The 24,832-nt window shown below is 49.8% G+C and overlaps 10 protein-coding genes across 10 annotated transcripts; 5 read left to right on the plus strand and 5 right to left on the minus strand.

The window, feature by feature from the left end:
• Window positions 1-460: 460 nt before the first annotated feature.
• Window positions 461-1,860, minus strand: BDW70DRAFT_125740 (Bax inhibitor-1 family protein). Its single transcript, XM_073734944.1, has 3 exons — window positions 1,656-1,860; window positions 1,528-1,598; window positions 461-1,468 (listed from the first exon to the last, which is right to left on the minus strand). The coding sequence occupies exons 1-3, from the start codon at window positions 1,800-1,802 to the stop codon at window positions 874-876; spliced, it is 813 nt and encodes a 270-aa protein (XP_073601105.1). The 5' UTR covers window positions 1,803-1,860; the 3' UTR covers window positions 461-873.
• A 1,368-nt stretch (window positions 1,861-3,228) lies between these two features.
• Window positions 3,229-6,476, plus strand: BDW70DRAFT_2338 (putative quinate pathway repressor protein QutR). Its single transcript, XM_073743563.1, has one exon. The coding sequence runs from the start codon at window positions 3,553-3,555 to the stop codon at window positions 6,256-6,258; it is 2,706 nt and encodes a 901-aa protein (XP_073601106.1). The 5' UTR covers window positions 3,229-3,552; the 3' UTR covers window positions 6,259-6,476.
• A 216-nt stretch (window positions 6,477-6,692) lies between these two features.
• Window positions 6,693-7,403, minus strand: BDW70DRAFT_154980 (putative cytosolic Cu/Zn superoxide dismutase; the record flags this gene model as incomplete). Its single annotated transcript, XM_073739952.1, has 2 exons — window positions 6,693-7,069; window positions 7,157-7,403. The coding sequence occupies 2 exons, from the start codon at window positions 7,401-7,403 to the stop codon at window positions 6,693-6,695; spliced, it is 624 nt and encodes a 207-aa protein (XP_073601107.1).
• A 1,897-nt stretch (window positions 7,404-9,300) lies between these two features.
• Window positions 9,301-11,072, plus strand: BDW70DRAFT_125744 (uncharacterized protein). The gene is made up of 2 exons (XM_073734945.1): window positions 9,301-10,837; window positions 10,903-11,072. The coding sequence occupies exon 1, from the start codon at window positions 10,002-10,004 to the stop codon at window positions 10,461-10,463; it is 462 nt and encodes a 153-aa protein (XP_073601108.1). The 5' UTR covers window positions 9,301-10,001; the 3' UTR covers window positions 10,464-10,837; window positions 10,903-11,072.
• Window positions 11,073-14,851: 3,779 nt separating this feature from the next.
• BDW70DRAFT_165526 (putative flavin-binding monooxygenase) lies at window positions 14,852-17,118 on the minus strand (the record flags this gene model as incomplete). Its single annotated transcript, XM_073741770.1, has 5 exons — window positions 16,281-17,118; window positions 16,121-16,227; window positions 15,538-16,073; window positions 15,034-15,487; window positions 14,852-14,977 (listed from the first exon to the last, which is right to left on the minus strand). Exons 1-5 carry the CDS (start codon window positions 16,894-16,896, stop codon window positions 14,852-14,854), a joined length of 1,839 nt encoding a protein of 612 aa, XP_073601109.1. The 5' UTR covers window positions 16,897-17,118.
• Window positions 17,119-17,576: 458 nt separating this feature from the next.
• Window positions 17,577-20,138, minus strand: BDW70DRAFT_125749 (DUF3405 domain-containing protein). Its single transcript, XM_073734946.1, has one exon. The coding sequence runs from the start codon at window positions 20,095-20,097 to the stop codon at window positions 17,875-17,877; it is 2,223 nt and encodes a 740-aa protein (XP_073601110.1). The 5' UTR covers window positions 20,098-20,138; the 3' UTR covers window positions 17,577-17,874.
• A 42-nt stretch (window positions 20,139-20,180) lies between these two features.
• On the plus strand, window positions 20,181-20,711 carry BDW70DRAFT_125750 (uncharacterized protein). The gene is made up of 2 exons (XM_073734947.1): window positions 20,181-20,478; window positions 20,537-20,711. The coding sequence occupies exon 1, from the start codon at window positions 20,239-20,241 to the stop codon at window positions 20,458-20,460; it is 222 nt and encodes a 73-aa protein (XP_073601111.1). The 5' UTR covers window positions 20,181-20,238; the 3' UTR covers window positions 20,461-20,478; window positions 20,537-20,711.
• Window positions 20,712-21,192: 481 nt separating this feature from the next.
• On the plus strand, window positions 21,193-21,877 carry BDW70DRAFT_2390 (uncharacterized protein). Its single transcript, XM_073743574.1, has 4 exons — window positions 21,193-21,240; window positions 21,332-21,388; window positions 21,473-21,562; window positions 21,680-21,877. The coding sequence occupies exons 2-4, from the start codon at window positions 21,346-21,348 to the stop codon at window positions 21,748-21,750; spliced, it is 204 nt and encodes a 67-aa protein (XP_073601112.1). The 5' UTR covers window positions 21,193-21,240; window positions 21,332-21,345; the 3' UTR covers window positions 21,751-21,877.
• BDW70DRAFT_2416 (uncharacterized protein) lies at window positions 21,788-23,033 on the plus strand. The gene is made up of 2 exons (XM_073743580.1): window positions 21,788-22,006; window positions 22,072-23,033. The coding sequence occupies exons 1-2, from the start codon at window positions 22,004-22,006 to the stop codon at window positions 22,903-22,905; spliced, it is 837 nt and encodes a 278-aa protein (XP_073601113.1). The 5' UTR covers window positions 21,788-22,003; the 3' UTR covers window positions 22,906-23,033.
• A 6-nt stretch (window positions 23,034-23,039) lies between these two features.
• Window positions 23,040-24,827, minus strand: arfA (putative ADP-ribosylation factor). The gene is made up of 4 exons (XM_073743567.1): window positions 24,145-24,827; window positions 23,794-24,038; window positions 23,671-23,736; window positions 23,040-23,618 (listed from the first exon to the last, which is right to left on the minus strand). Exons 1-4 carry the CDS (start codon window positions 24,290-24,292, stop codon window positions 23,526-23,528), a joined length of 552 nt encoding a protein of 183 aa, XP_073601114.1. The 5' UTR covers window positions 24,293-24,827; the 3' UTR covers window positions 23,040-23,525.
• Between the last annotated feature and the right edge of the window lie 5 nt (window positions 24,828-24,832).

Below are 24,832 nucleotides of genomic sequence, written 5' to 3' on the forward strand. Positions count from 1 at the left end.
ACAATTAGAAACTTTTAGGCGTCCGCTCCAGCATGGGTTACTTACCTTCTGTCGTAAAAATTTAGAAAGCCAGGCTAGCCAGAGAGCTAGAACGCTTTCGCCCACCGGCACGCAGCTAAGGTAACGTGGACATGGACGGTGGAACTGGACGCTCAGCAAATGTTGGCCCCGACTGCAAGCCGGAGATTCCCCGCGGGGAAGCATATCTATCCAATGAAATTTCGCATAAACCGTCGCTTCAATTGGGAGGGTTTTTGTGGTGCTGGTTCGCTGGGGTGAGAAGCGGAGGATGGCCTTGCGGCAGTGGGAATCGGCATTTTGGGTTGAGTGGTTAGCCGAGCGAGGCATCAAGGCATCGAGCGTCATAAAACTACTTTACGGAGTACCTTGCTGAACGATGTGCGCGCCCATAGATTATGCCTTGACCAGGGTCATCCAATTCATTCTGCTAATCTGGTGGGAGGTGCAGGTGGGTTGAAATAACCAGCATTTATGCCGGAGACGGACACCTCAGCCAGGGATTAGGCTTGGCTTAGACTTGGTTGATATTAGTCAAGGTCCTTGGTCTTAGAGAGTTGAAACAGCTACTCTTGGTTCCAGAAAAACGGTACTTAATTATCCGAGTAATCGCTTGGAGAAGTTGTTCCTTAAAACTGCCAGTGGTGCAGACTTCAGCCCTGGTAATGATAACAAGATATTATTGAACGCTTCGTTTCAATACAATAGCAAGAATGGCATGTTCAGAGTCAAGTAAATACCTGAAAGACAATAGCACAGCAGTAACTGAAGAGACAGACTAGTGGCAGAGATAGGCAGAAGCAAGCAGTATCCGTTATAAGAGCACTTTCCTCGATGACTGCGAACCGTGGGAAATCAGTTGTTGTTCTGGTTATTCAAAATCCGTAGGATGGCCAAGAACAGATTGAGGATATCAAGGTAGAGCGAGATCGAAGCCGCAATCTCCTCCTCAACATGGTAGTGGCGCATGATAAGCTGGGTGTCAACCAGAATGTAGCCTGAGAAAATCAGCGCAGCCAGACTGCCGTAGATCAATTCCATGGTGCTGCCGTGAGGAACAAAGGCAGCCACAAATCCAAACAGGATGAGGAACCACAGCGCACCGAACAGGTACGGCATCCAGTTGGTAAAGTCATACTTTGTCTGGCATGCAAAGAGTGTGAGACCAACAAACAAGCCCAAAGTCAAGATCAAAGCCTGCACCACGATCCGGGGCTGGTAATACGATGTAACCACGCTGATGGAGTAGGCCTCAAGAATGGTGAACGCAGAGAGGAACAAGAGGTTTGCTGGGTAGCTTTTGCGCTTCCAGTATGTTACGAGCAGGAATCCGAAAGCGCCGAAGACGGATACCATCATGAGCCAGACGTTGCCACGGATCCATTCGCAGTAGCTAGGGCTGAAGAATGAGATGGAGCTCATGACAGTGGTTAAAAGCAGCTGGACGGTGCTGTTCGAATGAGAACTGATCAGCAAGTTGTTCTCGAAGTAATGAGCAGTTATACTCACAGGATCGCATAGACCTTGCGGATGAACTGCATACGGATGGGCAGAGTGCCCTCCGCGACGGTGCCACCGAACTATAGCCGTTAGATCCTGACGATGGTATGTTGAGGCACGCGGCGCGTGGGACGTACTTTAAAATCATCAGGAACGTTGTCGTCCTCGCTGCGAGGCGGAGGCTCTTGCGCAGTAGCCTGATAAGAAGGCGGGGCCTGCGTGTAGTTCTGGTCCTCGAACGAATCTCGCTGAGGAGCCGGCTCGTATCTGGCGTTAGTCGCCATGAAGATGATGTTTTTTGATAAATGTATAGTTTAAACGAATATGTAACCAGGCGCGATGAGATGGCTTTTAGAATAGAATCGAAGCTCTGGGATGGGGGAATGGCACGGCTCTATGACATCCGCGACAGTTCACCGCCCAAGTGGGTCCTGTCATTGATTCGTTCTGACATAATCAGTCCAGCAACCACTCTTTTATAGTTGCTTCCCTTTGGAATTCATTCGTGTTTCCAAGCGAAAATGGCGAGCGATCTCAGTTTACAAACGGCAGTGACATACCTGCTTACTGAAATCCATCTACTGTAAAAACACATCTCTCGCACTTAAAGGGTGCTCCCAGCCAAATCCCAGCGCATGGTCTCTGTAGAGTATTCCCAACCACATTTGAGCTGAACCAAGAATGAGGCTGTGCCGTGTTCAGACAGGGTAGTGCGAACGGTTGCAAGTTTATATACCAAAAGACAGGTTGCCAACAACATATTGGTCATAATGCGTGATTATTGACAGAGTTGGTGGGGTCTTATACAAATAGGTAGTTCTGAGCAGTAGCAGCCTCAGGCACCCACTCACGAACGGTCTCATAGCCCTAGCCACTTATTTCGAGATCAGACCACCATAACCCCATATGTTTATAGACCCTCATTATAAGCAGGAAGTTCACAGAATCAATCTTAAATTCTTATAGCACCTCTCTCTAGACAAGATAATTTTATGAATCATTAATATTTTCCTGGTTAATAGCTTATCTATCTCGAAGAAAGTAGATTTTCATAATCCTAAATCTTTAGCTAACCAAATACATCGCAACAGCTCCTTAAGAACACCCTTCTCACCGCAACTCTGGGCATCACCTTAGTCCTTTTGATATATTTCCGGCGCAATTGTATTAGAGAGTTTTAAAACCTTTGTACTCAAGCGTACCGCATCAATCAGGTCATTCAGGTTTGTATAGACACACTTGAACGCCTATTTTGGTACATATATGACCGCAAGAATTGGCTTGAGAAAGATCCCTTGATGCATATGGGTGTAAAATGCATAGAACCGCCCAGAACCTTATGCAAACCACACGAAGAGAACACACATCTACTGAAGCTTGTATTCCTAGAACAATCCAGCCCTATTATTAGAAACTTGGTCAATAGAAACAAGGTCATTGGTTACCACGTGATAAATGATTGCCTAGTGAAAATTACAAGTCGCATGCTCCATTCGCAAAGCCTACTTATCTTCCCTGAGCTGACGGCACAGACTTCAGTCTGTAGACAGGCCGAACGCTTGCATAGTACTTGTCGACTATATCCCTGCGTATTGAATATGCGCATATCTTCTGTTACTTCAGCTTTAAGTGTTCTTTATATGATGTTTGTGAGCGCTGGAGTTGCCTCCGTTATAAATAGCATAATGAAACCCGTTATGTTACAGTATAAATCAGTCTTGCATGGGCGCCGCGGATGAGCGCTTTCCCGAGATATTAAGGCACAAAGGCAGAAAGGCGTGACCTTCCCCGCGACCCCCAACTTCCATCTTCCCGCAAACGATGCAACGATCTAATTTCATCCCCGTCTCCATAAGCCACTGCTAAATTATCGCTTGGACCCTACATTTCGAATGCACTCGCTTCCTAGTTTCTCTTGACCAATTACTAATCTCCACCACTGATGTTTCATGTGTTCTTTTCACAATATATAACATGTCAGCCTAACATTATTTCCAGCTCTGCTGCGGTATAATCCGTCGTCTCGTCTCCGCTATGTCAATCCTTGTGCGGCCATTGAAGCGCCGCCTTGCCGACACCGAGAATTTTGACCAGAACCACCGCCGTGTTTTACGGGACTTCGGCCAGGGAAACAGCGCGTCGACCCCGATCAGTACTTCAGCCGACCATGGACGCTTGGACGAACGACCAGAGTCGGGAGATGGTTCCAGATACGCATCGCCGTTTCAAGACTTGAGCTCCAGTCAGGGATCGCCGACGCGGGTAGAAGATTCGCTCCAGACTCGGAGGAAGTTCCCCGCAAATGCATCGATCGTTTTGATCGGTATACGGGGTACAGGCAAGTCGAGCCTTGCCGTAATGCTCGCGGCCAGCTACGGAAGGCGCGTCATTGAAGCGGATCGGTACTTCCAGCGAGTCACGGGACGCTGCCGAGGCGCCTATAAACGAGAACATACACTCTCAGAATACCGCAGGCAGGAAGCCATTGTTATGGAATCGCTGCTTATGGAACATCAGGAAAATTGCGTCATTGTCTGCGGGCCAGGCGACGTCGAGCGCAATGGACAGATGCGACTGCGGGAATATGCGAAAACTCACCCTGTTATCCATATAGTACGGGACTTGGAGAGCATCCAGTCTTACTTAAAAGCCCGCGACACCGAGAAGGTTCGTCGATTCCTCGAGCTGTCAGGTCCAATCTACCGCTCATGTTCGAATCTCGAATTCTTCAACGTATCTGAGAAAGGCATTGGCGATCAACCTTCTGCTAAAGACAGCCAACACTACACACAGTGGGATGCCGAGGTGGATCAACGAACTCAAACAACAACCCCGTTCCTGATGCTTAAGCGATTGCAGCGCGATTTTCTTCGCTTCGTGGCGTTCGCTACTGGTAATATTCCCGAGTTAAGAAACCAGCTTTCGCCTTTCCCGCTACATATGCAGCCGATCGAATCCCGCAAGTTTACCTATGCCGCAACTGTACCGATATCTCACCTCTTAGAGAACGACGTGGATATTGAAGAGCTTGAATCCACTGCGGATGCTTTTGAGCTCAAGATTGATGTATCTGCAGCACCTTCTGCTCAGCTGGGCACCGAGTCGAATCTTGCGGACAGCATCAGTCAAACTGTGGCGACAGTAAGACGGAATATCATAGTACCTGTGATATACCATGTCGAGAGTAGTGTATTCCTCGATTCAGCGCCATTGCGGCGATCCGACGCGTCGTACTTGGAATTAGTTCAACATGGGTTACGCTTGAGCCCTGAATTTGTGACAGTAGACTTGTCATTTGAGGACAGCATCCTCTCTCAGATTATTGGCACAAAAGGGTCCAGCAAGGTCATTGGACATTATTCGCAGACCCAGCCTCCTCCCCAAGGATGGAGTGACCCCGAGTATGAGGCAATATATGAACGAGCAAAAAAGCTTGGATGTGACATGGTTCGTTTGACCCAGCCCGCAACGACAATTGACGACAACTTCGCTGTCGAGCGCTTTCGACATTATCTCAAAACCCTTCCTGGGCCGCAGTTGCCTGTGATCGCTTATAATTCTGGTCCACTAGGCCGACAATCGTGCTGCTTCAACCCAATCTTGACCCCGGTAATACCTCGATCATTGATTTCACAATCCGGAACAAAGGGACTCCCGTCGATAACTATCCAAGAAGCACAGGAAGCTCTGTACTCCTCATTCGTCCTTGACCCTATGCAGTTCTTTGTCTTCGGCGCAAATACAACATACAGCTTGTCCCCGGCAATGCACAATGCCGCCTTCAAGTTGCGGGGAATGCCGCATATATACCGCATCCATCAGTCGCCGACACTGCGAGGTATCAATGATCTTGTGGAGAACCCAAACTTTGGCGGAACAAGTGTTAGCTTGCCATACAAAACGGAGGTAATTCCCTTACTCCATTCGATGTCTCCTCACGCCCGTGCAATTGGGGCTGTAAACACCTTAATACCGATCCGGAACCTGGAAGGCAGCACCGACAACGCCCTAGACTTGGAAAAGAACCGAGCAGGGCCAATAAAAGGCTTGCATGGAGACAACACAGACTGGATTGGGATCGGTATATGCATACGGCGAGGCCTGTCGCCAGCGAACGCCATCCGTCCTTCCACAACCGGCCTTATTATTGGAGCTGGCGGAATGGCGCGCGCCGGGATATATTCAATGATTCATCTAGGTGTACAGAATATCTTCATCTGGAACCGCACAGTTGCAAATGCTGAGAAGCTTGCCCAGCATTATATGCGATTGAACCTCTGCGCTCTCGGTGGAAGCGGATCAGTTCCGTATAAAATCCATGTCTTGAAGTCCCTCCAAGAAAGCTGGCCGGCCAACTACAAACAGCCGACTATCGTCGTCTCTGGTATTCCAGCACATAGAATTGGTGACCAGCCGGCGCCGAACTTCCAGCTCCCTCCTCAGTGGATCGAGAGCCCGACAGGTGGAGTGGTTGTAGACCTCGCCTACAAACCATTGAACACTCCGCTCATGCGTCAGATCCGCTCGCTCTCGCACCGCGGCTGGGCGGCTCTTGATGGGCTTGACGTTCTTCCCGAGCAGGGGTTTGCTCAGTTTGAGCTTTTTACCGGGTGTCGTGCTCCTCGACGGCTCATGAGGACGGTCATTTTACAAGAATACAAAGAGGAGGAACAAGGGGAGGAGTATGACCAGAGCGCTATGCGGACTCGACTTGAGAATTTGGATGGGCAGCCGATGTGAGTATTGGACCACACTTGTGGCAGCACAAAGATACGAGTGCTACTGGCAGCTCCTTGGGCTGACCCCTTCGGACTCGTATCGGATACTTCACCGTCATGAGGTACACCCTCAATGTTGGCAAATCAACAGCGTCATACAATTCTACAAACCCGCCAATCTTCCTCGCCGAAAGTGCATGCGGGACGACAAGTGAACTGATAAGCTGAAAAGGGCAATCCTAAGACTTGTGCTGCCATCAGACCTTACCGTGTCAGATTCCTGTATTGGGCAACTACCAAACCGCTATTATGTGATGGATCATGATTGAAATGATATGAACATATACCCGTACGACCTTGTTTTGCTTCTAGATATCCATGATCGTCGATTTATCATCTACTCTGCTCGCAACGATGTTTCAACTCAGTCTATTATACATTAATTGCACCTCCTCTCTATGCCTTCCATCGCCTTTCAAGCTCCACGTCATCATCCTCATAGTCCCCGGCGCCCCCAGCAGCAACCAGTACTTCAAAATTTCCGCAGGTCAAGCGATCACCATTGGGCGCATGCACAACCCAGGACAAATCACCAAAGTACGCCTCCGCCCCGGGTGTGTTTGCGAGGAAGAAATCACTGTAACTTGCCCGGAACACCTCTCCTCTTGGCGCCCACGCAACGCCATGCTTCCCGCTCAAATCGCCAACCTCGCAGGTATTCGGCGCCGTCATGTTGCAGGGGGGTTGCTGACCGCGGCCGTAGGGGTCCAGATGCCCGCCGGTCAAGTAGCAGTTCCCGTCGGCCGGGACGGGGGCGCGGTGGATGTGATAGTCTATGGAAAGGAACAAAGCGCGTTAGCTCTCGACCCAACCCCGTCCAATCAGGCTGCTCCTTCAATGTCAGCAGCGTGAGGACGTACTCAGATACTGGCCCTCCGGGATTCCACCAATATACACGTCCACCGCAAGAGCAGGCGAACTCAACCGCGAGGTGATTGTGATACCGCCGTACACGGTCGTGTTATCTTTCGGCAGAAGGGAGGCGTGGTGCGCAGATACGGGCTCGTTGTCTGTGACAATAGGGGCGTTTGTGCTGATGTTTTGGGCGCAGGCTGCAGTGAAAACAGCCAGGCCTAGGGAGGCACTGGGCAGGAATTTGAAAAGCATTCTAACGAATATGAATAACTGAGAGCTCAGAAGCGGAAGAGAAGTTGAATGAACAAGTGGAGATTTTAAAATAGGGAGCTCGCTTGGAACTGGTAGACCTAGTAGCAACAGAGCAACGACGCTGGCTCAGTTTAAATAACCCCTGGAGGCTGGAGCTCACCCGTTTCCTTCTTTTCTTCACGTCTTGTGCGACGTAGCCAATGCCTATGACGAGAATCCCTGAAACAGATTCCCAGCCGCCCCTTACCAGGTCAGCAGGGCTGTGTTCTTGCTCGGCAGCCAAGATGCTTGTCAGACAGCCAGCGCCCGCTGGCTGGCCACTCAACCGCCAGGATTACTGACTATCTGCTTGGAAGTTGCAAGAGGGCAAGACATGTTGTTTTATGGATGAGTTGGGAATGAATATCGGCGGGCGTGCCTTTCGTGGATGATAGGCAACATTGTTAACTGCTCAGGCTAGGCACGGTAGGTAGGCTGACCTCAGTAGCGCCCACACTTTGTTTTATGTTTTCATTGCACTGGGATTGACGCACAATTTATTTGCGGTTGCCTTTTACATACATACAGTGTCCAGCCAACAGAGCCTGTCCGCCAAACTCATGTCAGAACGCTTTACTGGTAGGTTAAGCACACTAGGACAAATAAGTTAGCTTTATTTTTGTTATATCTAGATAGACTTCCTGAAATCGTCTATTAACTTAAACATGATAGGGTACCATGATATAGACTTCAGGCTTGTAAACTCTGCCCTGTTACCCCATGGGCGGCGGTTCATTGCCTAGGCAACCCACCTCAGAACCGCTTAGCGGTCGGGTTAACAAGTCTGTTAGAGTATAATCGGTTCTGAGACCTTGCAAGTTCTGAAAGGAATTAAATATAAGGTTAAGAGAGCTAAATTTGCAGGCATTCCAGACTAAACAGGTTTGGTTGGTTAAAATCACCCTGGTACACTTGGTACTATAGAACCTGGCCATGATTAGCAAATCAAGAGTGCAGCTATTATTGGAGAGTTGATAGAGGGAGCTTTGATTGGGACATCTATTTAACAGCGGCACGCACCTCAAACTTAATATCTCTAGCAGCTACACATATACCAGACAATACCGGTTCGGATACGCCTGAAAGCTTGGATTGAAGGAGCACCAGCTCAACAGGAGGCAAAATGCTTTCAGAGAAGGATGTATCTCACGGTCTCACCGTACACAGTTAGAACAAAGGGACCCAGCTACAGCATGGTGGCTGGTCAGCATATTTCTCAGAGCATCATCAAGCACCATCCTCCAAGAGTAACTAAATCACAGATCGATGGCCATCTGATGCCACATAAAGGGGTGCCCGACCAGGAGTAATCTCAGTCTGCTCGGGCGCCATGCTCCAGGAGTAGCCTGACCACAGATTCATAGCCACTTGATGCCGCGTTTGAAAGAGGTGTCCGACCATCGCCATTCTTAGAGTCTGCTTGAGCACCATGGTCCAGGAGTAACCTGACCACAGATTCATGGCCCTTCAATGCTGCATACGAAAGAGGTGTCCAACTCTCGTTGTCCTTCAAATCTGCTTCAGCACCATGCTCCAAGAGTAACCTGACCGCAGATTCCTGGCCCCATACTGCCGCATATACAAGAGGTGTCCAGCCGTACTTATCCTTAGATTCTGTCTGCGCACCGTGATCCAGGAGTAATTTGACCACGAATTCATGGCCATTTGATGCTGCATATGAAAGAGGTGTCTGACCGGAGCTGGTTTCAGAGTCTGCTTGAGCGCCATACTCCAGGAGCAACCTGACCACAGATTCATAGCCCCTTGATGCTGCATATGAAAGAGGTGTGTGGCTGTCTTTATCTCTAGAGTTTGCTTTAGCGCCGTTCTCCAGAAGTAGCCTGACTACAGATTCGTAGCCCCTTGATGCTGCATATGAAAGGGGTGTTTGACTGTCTTTGTCCTTAGAGTCCGCTCGAGCACCATGCTCCAGGAGTAACTTGACCACAGATTTATAGCCATTTGATGCCGCGTACGAAAGAGGTGTCCAACCATCATCATCCTTAGAGTCTGCTTGAGCACCATGCTTCAGGAGTAATCTGATCACAGACTCATGGCCAGTTGCTGCTGCAGATGAAAGAGGTGTCCGACCATTCCCATCCTTACAGTCTGCTTGGGCACCATGCTCCAGAAATAACCTGACCACAGATTCATGGCCATCTGATGCTGCACGTGAAAGAGGTGTCTGGCCCCAGTTGGCTTTAGAGTCTGCTTGAGCACCGTGCATTAGGAGCAACCTGACCACAGATTCATAGCCATTTGATGCCGCGTACGAAAGAGGTGTCCAACCATCATCATCCTTAGAGTCTGCTTGAGCACCATTCTCCAGGAGTAACCTAGCCACAGATTCTTCGCCCTTTGATGCTGCATATGAAAGAGGTGTTTTACCAGAGACGGTTTTAGAGTCTGCTGGAGCACCATGCTCTAGGAGTAGTTTAACCACAGATTCGTGGCCATGTACCACCGCAAATATAAGAGGTGTCTGACCATGGTCGGTCTTAGAGTCTGCTTGAGCACCAAGCTGCAGGAGGAGTTTAACCATAGATTCGTGGCCATTTGATGCTGCATGTGAAAGAGGAGTTCGTCCTTGAAAATCTTTCAAGTTCAAGTCAGAGGCACGGTCCTTCAAGAGCGACGAAATTATTGGCAAAACTCCAAAATTGGCCGCAAAGTGAATGCCTTCAAATCCCTCACCGATCTGACGCAACCACATTTCCCTCCACCACGGCCTGCCTAGTGGATCATCAAGCAAAACTTGAGCAGCACACAACATCCTGGGCCTGTCCAAGAAAAGCTGAACTGCAAGCTGATGCAGGTCTTTACTCTCCAGTTCATCTCGGATGTGGTCGCAGAAGTGCCGACATGCGTATTCCAGAAATGGATTTCTGGCCAACCGATCATCCAGTTGTTCAACAGATGAGCATCTACCGGAGCCAAAAGTGCCAAGCTGTAAATACCTCACACAAGCAATCGCAATATCCACTTGTGCACTTGGGAAGTAGTGTGAGCCCCTCTGGTTAAAATATTCCTGAGTAGTGTAATGAACCAAACTGATCGTTTGACTCTCCTCATCGATCCTGATCAGTCCAACGCAAGCATTGATAATCTTGGTCTGATCGATCAAACATTCTTCCGGGATGTCTTCGTCCTCTGATTCTAGTTCATCAATTGCGACTGCATGTTGGAGTTCTATGATCTTTAACGGCCTCAAAGAATACACAACCCATGCGATGACTCGCAGAGCAAGCTGAGCAGTTGATGACGACATGAGCCTCTGCATTGCCTCGTCGTATAATCTATTGAGTTGCTCAGGTAAGGCTTGTAAGGATTTTTTAACAGCTCGCACTGTGTCTTGTGCTCCTAGTGATTGGATATAAAGCTGGGCTATTAGGAACCTACGATCCCGTTGTCAGAATATCGACTTCTCTGGTACTCAGTTGCAATACCAACCTAGACTTACATTCCATCAGACCTTGACGCGATAACTTCCTTAATACTCTGCCGAAGACTCGGATCTCGCTTACAGAGCACGAGAAGGTTATCATCTGACGCGATCTTTTCTTCAACGTAGGTTTCGATATCCGCTCGGCAAGCGCGTATCTCGATCCGAGTCGCGTTTTCCAGTATTCCTCTTGGATCGTCAATCTGCCTTGAGGTGCACATAAGATGTAGGTTGGAAATGGTGTCCTTTAACTGGCTAACAAGCTTGGGCCAGAAAGGCCTACCCGCTTTATCGACACACTCGTCCAACGCATCGATGACAACATAGGTTTCGGCTGAGTCTCTTGATAACGATTGCAGCAACGTTAGGCATTCTGATTCTGTTGGAACCGTTCCCTTTCCGCGATGCCGCTGGTATAATTCCGAAGCACTTGCTGGCATGGCCTGTTTCTGCTCGACCAACTGGCGAGCAATAGCACGGTGAAAATACTCGGGGCTCTGATCTTGGCTTGCTTTGTGATTGCAATACACGAATGTCAGGCTGATATCCGGGCTAGGTAAATCAGTCTCGAGAAAGTCGACAACAACTGATCTGTAGTGCTTGTTAACTATTCTTGACCTCGCGTACCGCATAGACAGAGGACCTCTCACTTACGATAAAACGGTCTTCCCAACGCCAGCTGAGTAAGTCAGTATTCACCTTGCCTCGCCGTAGAGATAGCACCTACGGCTGCCTTGACACCAAATAATTCCTCTGCCACCTGTTTCCCAGTCTAGAAACCTTGAATCTTGCAGTAGCCACTCTACGGTCCCGGGTTGCCGTTGTTTCAGCACGTCTGCCTGTCTCAACCAAAAGTTGGTGGGGGATAGCCAATCAATAACCTCGCGAGTTTTATCGTCTGTGAGCAGAAGAAAAGAAGGTTAGTTCATGTTGCCATTGGGCCTAAACGGGCCATACCTTGCCTCCACCGTATTATCAGATCGACCTTCTCGACCGCTTCAGAAATCTTATCACTGCGGCAATCAGCAATTAGTCAAAAGTCCCTGCATCTAAACAAGAGTCGAGTACATATGTAGTAGCTGCAATGCCAAAGACAGATTGGATCGAGAGTCGGTTAGGTAGGTTTGGATGTTGCGCAGAGTTTCGACCTTGAAGGGGTATTTTCCTCTGAGTACATGGCGTCGCATTGTAATCCGGACTCCAGCTTGTACAGAAGGTCCTGTCTCCCTGATCTTGCCCAGCTCGGTGTCAAGCTGTTCCAGGTTAGCAAGAGTGGCCGCGATACACTTTTCCACATCTCTCTTGGCTTCAATGTCGAATGCGGCGGGGGGTTGAATCTTGCGCTGAATCTGGGCCAGTAAGCTCGACAAGCTGTTCAGAGCGTTGTACATGCTATCAATTTCTGCATCTTGATTTCTCCATGCGGCATAGAATTTCAGCAATCCTTGCGTTATCTCCAATCCTAAGGAGATAATCCCAGCCACGTCACTTGCGATGCCCAAAGCTTCCGCCATAGCTTGACAGGATCGAATTCAAAGCCTAGAAGTCTGATGAGTAAGGTCATATTATTGCCTTTGCCCGGATATAAAGAAAGGAAATTTCGAAAGAGTTGCTGGTCTGCCTTGGTGCAGGGGAACAGCGTCAGCAGTGCCTGGAAGTGGGGTGGGAGAGGCTTCACGCCCCGCCCTAGGCTGATGCCTGGATAACTTGTTGACAGGAGCCTCAAATGGATAACTAATCAGAAGTCCTCCAGCCTCACAAGGCTCTTCCCACTTCTAGAACCGGTTTGTTGACCAGGCGCGCCAAGGAGTTCCACAAGTAGTAAGCATAGCAAGGAGTGTCTGAGATATATCACATACTTATATATTATATACTCAATGAACTAGATTACTATCTGGATATATGAGGTTTCTAACCTGTTTCAGTCTTCAGAATGAAGGTGGGGATCGGTGGCCAGAGGTCAAGCGTGACGGGCCGATTAGCACTTTGTATGATCCGTGCTTTCCAATAGAGACAGTATCCGCAGGTTTATACTTTCTACACTACTCAGTCATTATACCTGCATAGCAAAGAAAATCATTAATGATTCAACTCCTTTACTGACATTACCAGCACAACAATCCGGATCCTGATTCATCGTTCGAGTCATTCTTTAGTGACTCTCTTTGCGTCTAATAGGAGACTTTCCACCCAGCAAAGGATACCTTGACAGTTTTCAAATCAGGCGAATATGGTGATAGAGTCTATTACCCATCTCAATGCACATTCGCTCGACTCTGTGAGGACAATGAAGAGATGCGTTGCCTCACGGTATAAGAACTGAACTTGGGCATAGAAGTCTTCGGCATGGTAAAGAAACCGTCTAATGAAGACCTCGAAAAGAGCGGCATCGGTTGAGCATCTGTGAGAAGTAAGTAGGGAATTCAAGCTCTTTCAGCTGAGTCATGTCAGGATGCCAGCCTCTCTTCCCAATACCTGTCTGTCTAAACGCTTTGTCATTATCGAGTATTGCCGAGCATGCGTAGGTATAGACGGGTGTATCTGGTTCACTCGCTGAACGCAGATGTATAAGCTGTATCAGAAATACCTCGCACTGTAATGATACATCTTGCCATATCACGAATAAGCTTTTGTTTACAGGAGTAGGAGATGCCACTTGTGCGCGCGAAATAGTCGCACCGCTTGGTATTGGGTTAGCTAAGAGAGGAATATCAGACCGACGAAATGAAAAATCTCAAGAAGCCATGTGTAACCACGGTATACGACAATACAGATAGTTTACAAACTCAACTGTCAGCGTCTTTTTCAGCTCAATCGTGTTATGTTGCATGAATTGAAACAAAATGTCAGGCGGGAACTGACATTGTGGAACTAGCAAGATGGGCGTTTCATTTGTATATTCTAGCAAACTCGGGCAGGAGGATAGGCTTATTTCGCCAGTCACTGTACTACTGTGCTGTTTACGTTTTTCCTAGGGTGCTGCTGGTTACAAAGGTATTATAGGTCCTGTCATGCTACCTATCCAGTCATTTCCGCTTAGCTGGGGAACCGAGCTGTCCGGTTAGGCCACGGGCAGGGGAGTTTTTATGCTAAGGTCCGGTACTTGTATGTTTTACGTCTGTTGCATACAGAGCTGTAAGTAATTGAATCTTGGATATCCGATTCTGAGATCGAGCTCTCGAGGCCTTAAACACATTATAGCTACGCTGAATATGTGTGTTCTGTGCCTTCTTACTTAGTGGGCACATTCGCTAGCTTTAGCTAATCCTCTTGATATTAATTCCTGAATCCAACTATTTCAAACCCTGTGCTTTTAATTAACCGCAAGAGGCCTTCCACATCCAGCGCAATGATGCCATCCCTGTACGGTTATATTGAAAAGACAAAACCTAGGTCATGAGAGTCACACCCGGAAGAAATTACACGATACCTGCACTGAACGAACCAACTGGACGCTCTAAAATCTCCTGCCTTGTTAGCAACACAGGATAATCTCTACGTTCTTTAATGATAACATAATTGACGGTGACTGCCAAATTTCATGTAGAGTCGCTAACGGGGCCGGGGACTTGGCTATCAACGCTGAAGGCAGACCAAAATGTAAAATGCAAAGAAGGGGTTCTGGCTTGAAGGCTATGTTTTCTATCCATTCAGCTACTATCTCTTCATCTTGGATGTAGGCCCTAAAGTTGTGAAATCCTGAGAAAAGACTAATTGTTAAGAGGTCAAATACCGGATTGACGTCTTATTGTACGCTTTCTTCAAGAACCAGCTACTGAGAGTCTATAGGAGTGTATCAATTTAACTGGGTCTCACTTGGCTATTAGAGATAGACGTGTCCAAGTCAAAGATAAACCATGAGCGACGCCTGTTTACGGCAAGAATATAGTTCCGCTAGCAGAAGCACAGCATCCCTATGATATAGTTTTGTATTAACTCTGTAATAATATCACCGACCTAGTCTTGTCTACTGATCCACCAAGCCCGCCTCAACAGCCTTAATCTGTAAGGCCAGAAATTTGGAGTAAATTCGACACAGCGCAAGATTCCCCCCCATATACCAGAATCCCGGATGTCCACTTGGCCGCCACATCTAAATCCAGTAAGTCTTCAAACCACAAACCCAAGGAAAGGTATAATAGGACTTACAGAATTTAACTCCCCTTCCTCATCCAAGTCCCAAACATCCCTCAGCCGATCCGCAACCTTATCGCCCAGCGTCTTCCTCACCGTCGTCCGCATATTGTCATACCCGGTAGCAAGAACAACGATGTCGCTTTCCAGCACCCCGCCATCTTTCAGCACAAGACCCCGCTCCGTGAATCCCGCTATCCCGTCCGGGCTGCGTCGGACTTTGACCTTGCCGTCTGCAATGAGCTGGCTGCAACCGACGTCGATGTAGTACCCGCCACCGCGGGTCATATAGGCGCGCGATATTCCAGCACCATCGATGCCGTGGTCGAGCTCGAACCCGGCCTTTTGCAGACCAATCATTAAGTCCTTCTCGGCCTCAAAGGCTCGTTTCGTGAAGTGCACGTCAAGAGCGAACCGGACGGGGTAGGGGAGGGACTCGGCGACCAAGTCGCATTCTTCGGTGGGGGGACTTGGGTTGTTAACTAGACTTGGTAGAGTTGGGTTGAAGAGGAAACATACCCGTTCTCTTCGTGTAGTCCTTCGTGCATCATAAAGATGCCTTTATCCTGTGTGATGACATATGTGCCCCTGCGCTGAAGCATGGTGACATCGGCGCCGTTCTCGTAGAAATTCTGCGCGATATCGTGTCCGCTATTCCCAGTGCCCACGACTGTGACCTTCTTCCCCTTGACATCATGCTGAGACGCATCCTGGTGTTTGGTGGCGTGGTATATTGTTCCCTTGAATTTCTCCTGATCGGGGAAAGTAGGGACCAAAGGCTCGCCCGAGTGCCCTGTGCACCAGACGAGGTGGCGAGGATGCAGGACTCGTTCTGAGCCATCACCACGAATTATCGTGACAGCCCATTCTGTCTTTGCCTCGTCATACGTTGCTCCCATGACACTGGTTTTCGTCCATACGTTTAGCTCCATGATGCTCGCGTACGCTTCGAACCAGTCCCCGAGCTTGTCTTTGGGGGTGAATTCTGGCCAGTTCTTCGGAAAGGGGAGGTAAGCCATGTGGGTGAACTCGACCGGGTCGTGGGTTACAAGGGTCTTAGTAGTTAGTAGTATATCCCTGGTGGTGATCATAGATGACATACCCTGTAACGTTTCCTCCAATTGTCACCAACCCTCTCATGCCGGTCGACAATCAGGCAAGACACACCCAAGGACTGGAGTCGAGCGCCTACGTTTAATCCAGCTTGGCCTATACACCATTTAGCCGGGGTTGAATCATTAGCACCGGAATACTCTGCTTACCGGCACCAACAATGAGCGCAGTAGGCTCCTCCTCGTCAAAGAGAATCTGCCGCTTCCGCCTCTCAATCCACGTCCCCCCAGCCAAGCCCCCGGGCATCGTCTCAGTAGTCCCATACACCCTTCTCAAGCCAACAGGCTCCTCCATCCCCTTCAGCTCCTGCAGCGACGTATAGATTGAATATGCCTTCCACACCCCTTCCTTATCCTGTGTAAGACGGAACACACCAGACCCGCGCCCCGTACCCGTTTCAAAGAAGAAGATCGTTGAGATCCACGTGAGGCCCGGCGCCGGGTGTTCCAGTCTCGGCTGAAACTTGCCTTCATGCTGCAGTCGAAACCCAAACAACCGAGCTCGAGGCTGGTTCTCGGTGAGAAAGGCTGTGATGCCGCTAAGGTTCTGGATGGTGTGGAAGTCCCAAGTCAGACACAGGAGGTCGCGCCACCATGAGTCCTCGTGAAAGAGCTGGGGGAGCTTAGAGAAGTCGTTGGTCCGTAGCAGCACTTCGAACTCGGTTATCCATTTCTGGGCGATTGACCGGGGTTCTGGGGCGCGGTGGAGGAGGGGGGTCTGAGGGAGCTGAATGATGTAGTGGTTTTGAGCTAAGGACATGGTCATTGGCTCTGCTGCTGATGCCACACAGAGTACTTCTGTCTTGAAGCGGTAATGTACGTCGACTCAACGCAAGGCAGGATTCTACTTGCAGAACTGGTCGGTCATGGGTATAAATATTCAGGGTGGGCTTCGGAAGTCCCCCGGGGGAGCCAGTCCCCATGACCAGAGGCTAGGTCTGAACTGAATCATATTGCCATTGTCTGTCATTATAGATGCATACGCTGGTTGCGACAACGTGTAAACTTGGAGTCAGTCACAGAAAAGAGGCGTCAGCAGGTGGATTGGGTGGGGGGTTGGTAGTGGTGCGGGGAAACAGTGGGACTCGCATCGAGGGCAGGAGAGTATCCCATTTGGGTAATTCTCGCGCACGCCGCATGAATTTCCATATCGAGCAGCGAGTGGCTCAGGCTTCCTTTTGTATCACCGTTAGTCAGACCTCTTTCCGCTGAGATTATCGGAGGCGATGGGACATAATGCAGTCCTCTTCCCAGAACTCTGTCTTCTCGCCTGGAGGAGGCCATAGAGTCTGGAGTCTTTAAGATGTAGTGGTAGGGTGTCGGAGTAAATCCGAGTCCCATGACTTTGCTCAAGCTGATTACTGCTACGCTTGATAAGCGTGGATCACATTATGTGTGATGGAGCTCCTTAATAGCATCACGGTGCAGGTGGTAGATGAATGGACAGATATGCATGGCATATCATTCTCGCCCGACTTTGCAATTGCAAGCCCTATCCCTTATAGGGGTATAATAGCGTGCATGGCTCATCAGATACGTCACAACAAAGTATTGATTGTTGGTTGGTATTCCCTAATCTATACTAGATGTCTGTACTGGTGAAGGACTCCAACGCCGTTCGCCATCATAAGTGTACAATATACGAAAAATAGTCCCATCATATCCAGAAAGAGGTAATTATGTCCGTCGTCAATACCGTCAAGGTCTTCCATCGCATAAAAAGGCATAAAACTCATATCCAAACTCATTCCTCGGGTTCCATCTCATCGGTTTCTGCGACATCAGTTTCCACTCCGTCATCAATGATCATCTCCACCTCTTTAACGGGGTGAAGCAGCATCGGGGGAAGGCACATTCGCCCTTCGCCTGCAAGCTCTTCCTGCTCACCGCCGTCGTTGTCGACCTTGTAGCCCAGCCAGCGTCTCCAGAGGTTGGGCGAGAAGCCAGCAGAATAGAACCAGGTGGTACCGCGGAAGTTATGCTCACGATCACCAAAGACGGACGGCCGCGCGCCTCCCGAGGCTCCGTTACGTCCTGCGTTGAAGACGGACTCGAGATACTCAGTGGGCCAGTTGCGGTCAATGTAAACAGAATGAGGCACATAAACTGCTTTGAACCCATGCTGCAGCGCCGTAGTAGCAGGCCACATTTCTGAGAACATGGTGTGCCGCTTGAAGGTTGTTTCCTTGTGCATGGTGAGTAGCAACTTACGTGAAAGTCTGGAGGCGGTAATGATTGCGGCTCGTCGTGGTGGCAGGCCATTCTCGCGGTTGTACCCGGTAATGTCATCCTTGAGAGGCCAGGTTGTTCCATCAGGATCGAAGAGGGGGTTGAAGACAATGAGATCAGCCTCCTCGTTGAATCCCCATTCATATTTGTCCTTCTCCATAGTCGTTGGGGGAATACCCTCGCCATCGACTTCGAAGACATCCTGTTCGTCCGGCCGCACAGGTCCCCAGATGAACTTGTCGCCCTGGCGTCGACCAGGTTTTTCGCCATGAGCAAAGTCGTGAGTGGCACCTGCGCTCCACATGTTGCTAGGGCTGTTCGTGCCGAGCTCCGTCTGCACGCGGACCATCTGTTTAAAATCATCCCAAGAGCCGTGTACGGATGGCACATAAAATCTGGAGTTCCGCTCCCACAATCCCCTGCGAGGCTGCTGGCGTGCCCAGTTGACAACCTTGTCGAAGAGGTGGTACCAATGGCCAGTGTATCTCGTGTCCATCTCCCAGTTCCAGTAGTAGTCGTACTCAGGGTGCCTGGATGCAAAATATTGCATGGGCATAAAAGTACTACGGTATACTCCATGTACGGACAAACCACGAGCCCATGTCTCTTCCATGCCAGCGTACACAACTGACATTTGCTGTTCCGACCACAGTGTTCCCATTCCGTGGAACTCCTCCGGGAGAGCATCCTTAAGCACACGGTCGTACGTGTCGTCGTCGGCCCAGATCTGCAGATTCGTATCTCTGACATGTATCAAAAAGTGAACTGTGTACTCGCCACCAGACAGCAGGGACAGTTCGGCGATTATTGAGCGCAGGTACAAGATGTCATCAGGGGTGTAACTAAAGTCATGCCATGTCCTGATAACGAACGCGGTTCGAGGAAGACGCTGCCGGCTGTCTTCTGTGGCATTTTTCGGATACGTCTCTTGTATTTCTGGGGTTCCATTCACCCCATCCTTTTCTGTGGGACTATCCAGTGCCATGGAGAAAACACGCTCGGGCTGAGCCTTAGGCAGATCGCCAAACCGATGACTGTTTTTGTGCAGACATCGTTTTTGTGCAGCCGCCCAGCTCACCCGTCGGAAGTCCACTGGAGGGAATTCCTCCCACACACGCTCAGAGCCTTCTCTATGTCCCTCTAGGCCAGCGCCTGTCCCGCCTTTCCGTACACTGTAACCCAGCCCGTATGGTCCAAGTCGCCCGAAGCGATCGAAGCAGATATCATCTTGTATTTCTAGCATCTCATTGGAGCCCATTACAGCATCCGGAAAGCCGCGCGGCACTCCGGGGTATGAATGAACTAACGGAAGTCGAATGGTCTCGTCTTCGTCCAAGAAACATTCTCCCTTGACGCCATAATTCTGGATATATTCCGGAGAGGTGTAGTTCGGGTAAGGATTGAACGCTGAGCTTAGAAACAGCAAGCCTTGTTCGGCTTGGCCCGAGGCACCATCACCAGCCTCAACGGTTCCGTTAACGCTACCGTCTTTGTCTGCAATCATGCCTTCAGGGTCGTCGTTTGGGTACTCCGCGACGTTCTCTCGTCGCGCGACTAGTGTTCGGATGCCACCATGGTACCTTTTCAGGAAGGGAAAGCTTTCCCAAGTCGGCGGCCTCGACGGGGCTTTGGGGACCTCGAGGCCCACCGGCGTGCTTTGCGATGAGAGGGTGAATCGGAAAAGAGTGAGGACAAATAATAAGAGGGCACAGAACAGAGCAAGGCAAAGCCATCTCATGATTCTGTGCGGCACGCGATAAAATCCAATTGTAGCCCGCGTCCGCCGCCCAGTGGCTGTCGTGTTCAACATCGGATAGTACGAAGCGGCCGAGGAAGACGACGCTATCGAATCGTCGCCGCTATCCGAATCCATTGAACTATGACTCAGGTCCCGATAATTGTATTCTTTGCGGCCGTATTGTTTCTCAATATCTACAGTGCCATCGCGCGACATGTATCGATCGGACTGCGCGTCATAGTTGGGCGAACGGCCCTTTGCTGTGCCAACAAACTTCATCTTGCGACGGCGATGCGCATAAAGGAGAGCCCAGAGGCGCCACTTGTGCGGTATGATCAGGCGGATAACATCAATGTTTGGTGAGTCGACAACAGACTAGAACTAAAGGCGGCTTCGTATTAATAACCGTCATCTCGAATATTCTCGCGGCCAGACTCACATCAGAGAAAAGAGAACGACAGCAGCACAGTTGAAAAGCAATGTCTAAACAAGAGCAAGACACTTCAACTGACTACTGGGGGCAGCGTTAATGACTTGAGAAGAACTACCGCGATTGATGAACAACTAGGTTTGTAGTCGACAGAACCAGGCCCCAGTAACGCTATACTGCGAGAGCCACTGTTTGTAGATCCAGCGTTGCCTCGGGGATGGCCAGCGCTTGACACTTGTAGTCCAAAGCGGGCCTAGCCGGCTTGGCCAGCCATCTGGGCATTGACGAGACGGAGATAGCGACCGCTGCTACATTGGATATTGTAAGGTCGACATGACATCTCCATACGAGACTCTGATAGATTCTGGTTAATTCTGGGCAAAGATGCTGAAAACTTAATAACTAACCATGGACCTTTGACGAGGAAGAAAGCTGGAAGGGGATAGTCCCACCTCCCCGGCCGAGGCCCATAACTACCTAAAGAAGACTAGCTTGATATCTTTTAAGCTAAACCTATTACGCCTTAGGATCAAGATTGGAAGCCTTAGGCCAAAAAACCACGATCGCTTCAACATGCCATATTTTTGGGACAGTCGTAAGTCGTCTTTCCTTCCAAGCCTCTATTCGTAGGTGAGCACCTATAGGATTTAGCCACAACTGACTGCGCATTGCTGGCAAATGCTCACGAGATCTATGACCAAAGAAATGCAAGGGTATCACACACTCAAACTGACCTGGCCAAGCCTCACATGCCCAGGTGACTACGAAACTTGACATGATTTCTCTGATCATGACTGGTCTTAGAGCTCTTTCTAGCTATGCCCGAGCACTGCAAGGACTCGACTATCAGACCTCATTTCGGTAACACTCTGCGCGCCTTGCGAATCTCCTGGTTCCTGCAAGCTAAACGCCTCTCTTTGCCAATGAGGTGTTCGCTGGCACCAGGTCCGCATCCTTGTCTCGAATCCCCCACATTCCTTCGCCCTTCGTCAGCCCGCCAACCTATCTATATGGAATTTGTTGCCTGTCCACATTGTTTGTGAATGCATCCTCCTGTCCATAATGTTGTTGTTGATGAGGTGGAACCCCTCACGATGGGTGGCCTTGACAATGCGAACAGCATCCACATACATCATACTGACGCCTATCGAGGCTTATCTCATGACCGAGCGAATTCCAGAGATCCCTATAACCGCGGCCACGTCCTTATCCACTTCAGATGATAATACCATGCTTTCCACTGGCTTGCCCTGGTGGATTTGCGGTGTGATGTAACGGGCGAGGGCAACTGAATTGGCAAACCGCCTGATCTTCCGCATCTTGCTGGGGCTGGGGCTCTAGGGCTCTATAAGAACTCGAAGATCAGAGCTGTCGTGAACTGGAACGTCAACATCATCACGGCGATAGCCCAAGATACACCATTTTTCCGTCAGCAAGCTACAGGACAAGCTGAAATACGAGCCCGAGTCCTATCTAATGGTTCGTCAATCCCGCAATCTCTTATCCATGACTCCCGCACGCCTTCAAACTAACCGTTGTACCAGGCGACCTCAGACCTCCTCTTCTCCTCCCCAGACCAACGAGAATTTCCCCTCGCGTACCTTTCCGTCTTCCGCGTCCAGTTCCTCCTCATCCTTCTCGCCCCCATAACCTTCTACCTCATCCACAGCATCCGCAAAGACTACCATGCCTTCCTCGCTCTCGGTCCCGGGGGAACCCCATCAACACCAGCAGGCTACCTCCGCATTTGCATCCTTCGTCTTTTCACTCTCCGAGATCCCCTCGAACCGCCTTTCATTCCACAAACCCTCTATCCGAAGACTGGTTTCCTGTCTTCAACCAAAATCCCAACTCGTCCAGGGCCCCGCCCAACCGTAGCAGGAATCGCTCCGCAGCGCCAAATAACCCAGAAACCGGGGCCGGTCAGGTACGAAGCCCTGGCCTCAGAAATCCACCGGCTCGCACTCGAACATCCAAACACGCTGTACACCGCGACCTCCTGCTTCGAGAAACACAGCACAGGCATCTTCTATCGCTTCCCGACCACCACGACTGCAGCCGCATCCAGCAGCAAATCCCCCAAAACAGCATCCAGCACCCACAACCATCGCATAACCTGTAATGGCGAGGTCTGCCACTCGCATCCCAGTGACGGGAGCCTGCACCTTACCCTACACCCCGCAGATGTGAAGCTCGTTCTCGAGCGCGGTTGGGCGCAGCGGCACCCACTGGCGAGGGATAGTCTGTGGAGGATGATGAAGCTGGTTCCGCCGGGATTCGTGATGATCTATGCGCCGAGAAACGATGAGGAATTAAAGGTGGTTGTGGAAATTATAAAGGCTGCGGCTTGGTGGGTTGGGGAAAAGGAGGTGCAATAAACTGTGGATGGGTTTTCAGTGGTCTATAAGGTAGGTATTAATTTGGTAAGTCCTCGGTTAAACTTGGGACTACATAGTGCTAGGTATTGGTTAGCGATGATGTGTTATGGAAATAATGGCACATTTGATAGCACATTCGACTGCATGTTCAATTTAGCGGTTACTCTTTATCTTGAAGAATGCCGTATCGTGAAAGCAATTTCTATTAAGACATAACAGGGGCCCTTCATCTCGAGTAAGCGATATACAAGTCTTACTACACATGCCAAAATATACACTCCTCGATCAGTGCTAGGTTTATTTCAACCACGAAGGGAGAAGAGGTGGGGATAAGACAATATGAAAAGATGTTTGGCAATAGAAAGAAAAGAGGACGATTTTTCAAGTGCAAAGGATAATCGATCGTTCGGGCCAACGCCGGGATTAGAGGGAAGAGAGAAAAAGGAAAGCTAATAGCATAGAGAAAATAAAGAGCCGTTAGGAAACATACAAGCACCACCGAGTAGCACATCACATCACTTCCCTATACGAGGTGTCTGTCGGCCCCCAGTTCCCCATCCATCATCCCCAACTCCCAGTCAAAACTTCAGGTATCTATCCGTTCATCACAACTGCCGCATTTAGTCGCGGCCAGTCTTCCGCAGCGTCTCGGCAAGCCATTCAAGTCCTTCGTACAGACCGTCTCCGGTGGTGGCGCAGGTAGATTGGATGTACTAGAGATGTGTTAGATATCAATGATAAACCAGAATGATCAGGTCAACTTACCCAGGGACGGCGAGTGAGGCTCTGAAGACCGAGCTGCTGGGTAATCTCGGCAGGGCTCATGGCGTTCTAAGAAAATTAAAATCAGCATCCAATGATTTATCAATCAAATCAAGGTGTGCGTACGGGCAAATCTTGCTTGTTGGCGAAAACAAGCAAAAGGGCATCACGGAGCTCATCCTCGTTCAACATGCGCTGCAGTTCTTCCCGGGCCTCGACAATACGGTCGCGATCGTTGCTGTCGACGACGAAGATGATACCCTGGGTGTTCTGGAAGTAGTGCCTCCAGAGAGGACGGATCTTGTCCTGACCACCGACATCCCAGACGGTAAATTGAATGTTCTTGTATTCGACGGTCTCGACGTTAAAGCCTAGAAGCATCCACCATTTGTTAGCGTCATGTGTTGTATGGGTGCATCGGCGCACAGCACACGAGCAACGGCAAGCCGGGTGACGTGGAAGAAAGAGGGGACTCACCGATTGTGGGGATGGTGGTGACGATTTCACCGAGTTTGAGCTTGTACAGAATGGTGGTCTTTCCGGCAGCGTCAAGACCGACCATCAGAATTCGCATCTCCTTCTTTCCCCATAGTCTGTCGAACAACTTCGAGATGGCGAGACCCATGTTGGCGGTGGCGAAAGCAGGTCCTCAGAGTCTGCAGGAACGCGATGTTAGATCGAGAAACAAGACGAGGGAATCGATAAGTGCAGAGTAAATGCGCCTTCGGCAAAGTGTTGGGTGATGAAAGGGATATAATTAAGCCAGGTCGGCGCAGATTGGGAGAATGGGGGATGAAAAGGCGGACGGGGAGGCGTTAGGTGGTCACGACGGGCGAGAGAATCAGGGGTGAACTGACCCTCCAACTCGACGGATGGCGGGGTGCGAGCACAGGCGAACAGATGAAAAGCGACAGGGCAAAACTCACCAACAAGATAGACGCTGAGGGGAGAGAATAAAGGGCGGATGAAGCAGTCGGACAAGTCAAGCACAGGATACTGTTTTGTCGAGGAGTGGAATTTTTGGAAGCGCGAGGATGAATGCCAGGTCGAGAAATTCAGCCGCCGGCGTAGCTTCCGTCACTAGTAATCAGGATGGGCGATGACAGACGACCACCTATCTACGGCCGATCTAAGAGGGGATCTTAAAAAATGAGTGTAATTGTAT

This window comes from Aspergillus foveolatus (assembly GCF_047715535.1).
Source record: "Aspergillus foveolatus strain CBS 279.81 unplaced genomic scaffold BDW70scaffold_1, whole genome shotgun sequence".
In the NCBI taxonomy this organism is placed as follows: domain Eukaryota; kingdom Fungi; phylum Ascomycota; class Eurotiomycetes; order Eurotiales; family Aspergillaceae; genus Aspergillus; species Aspergillus foveolatus.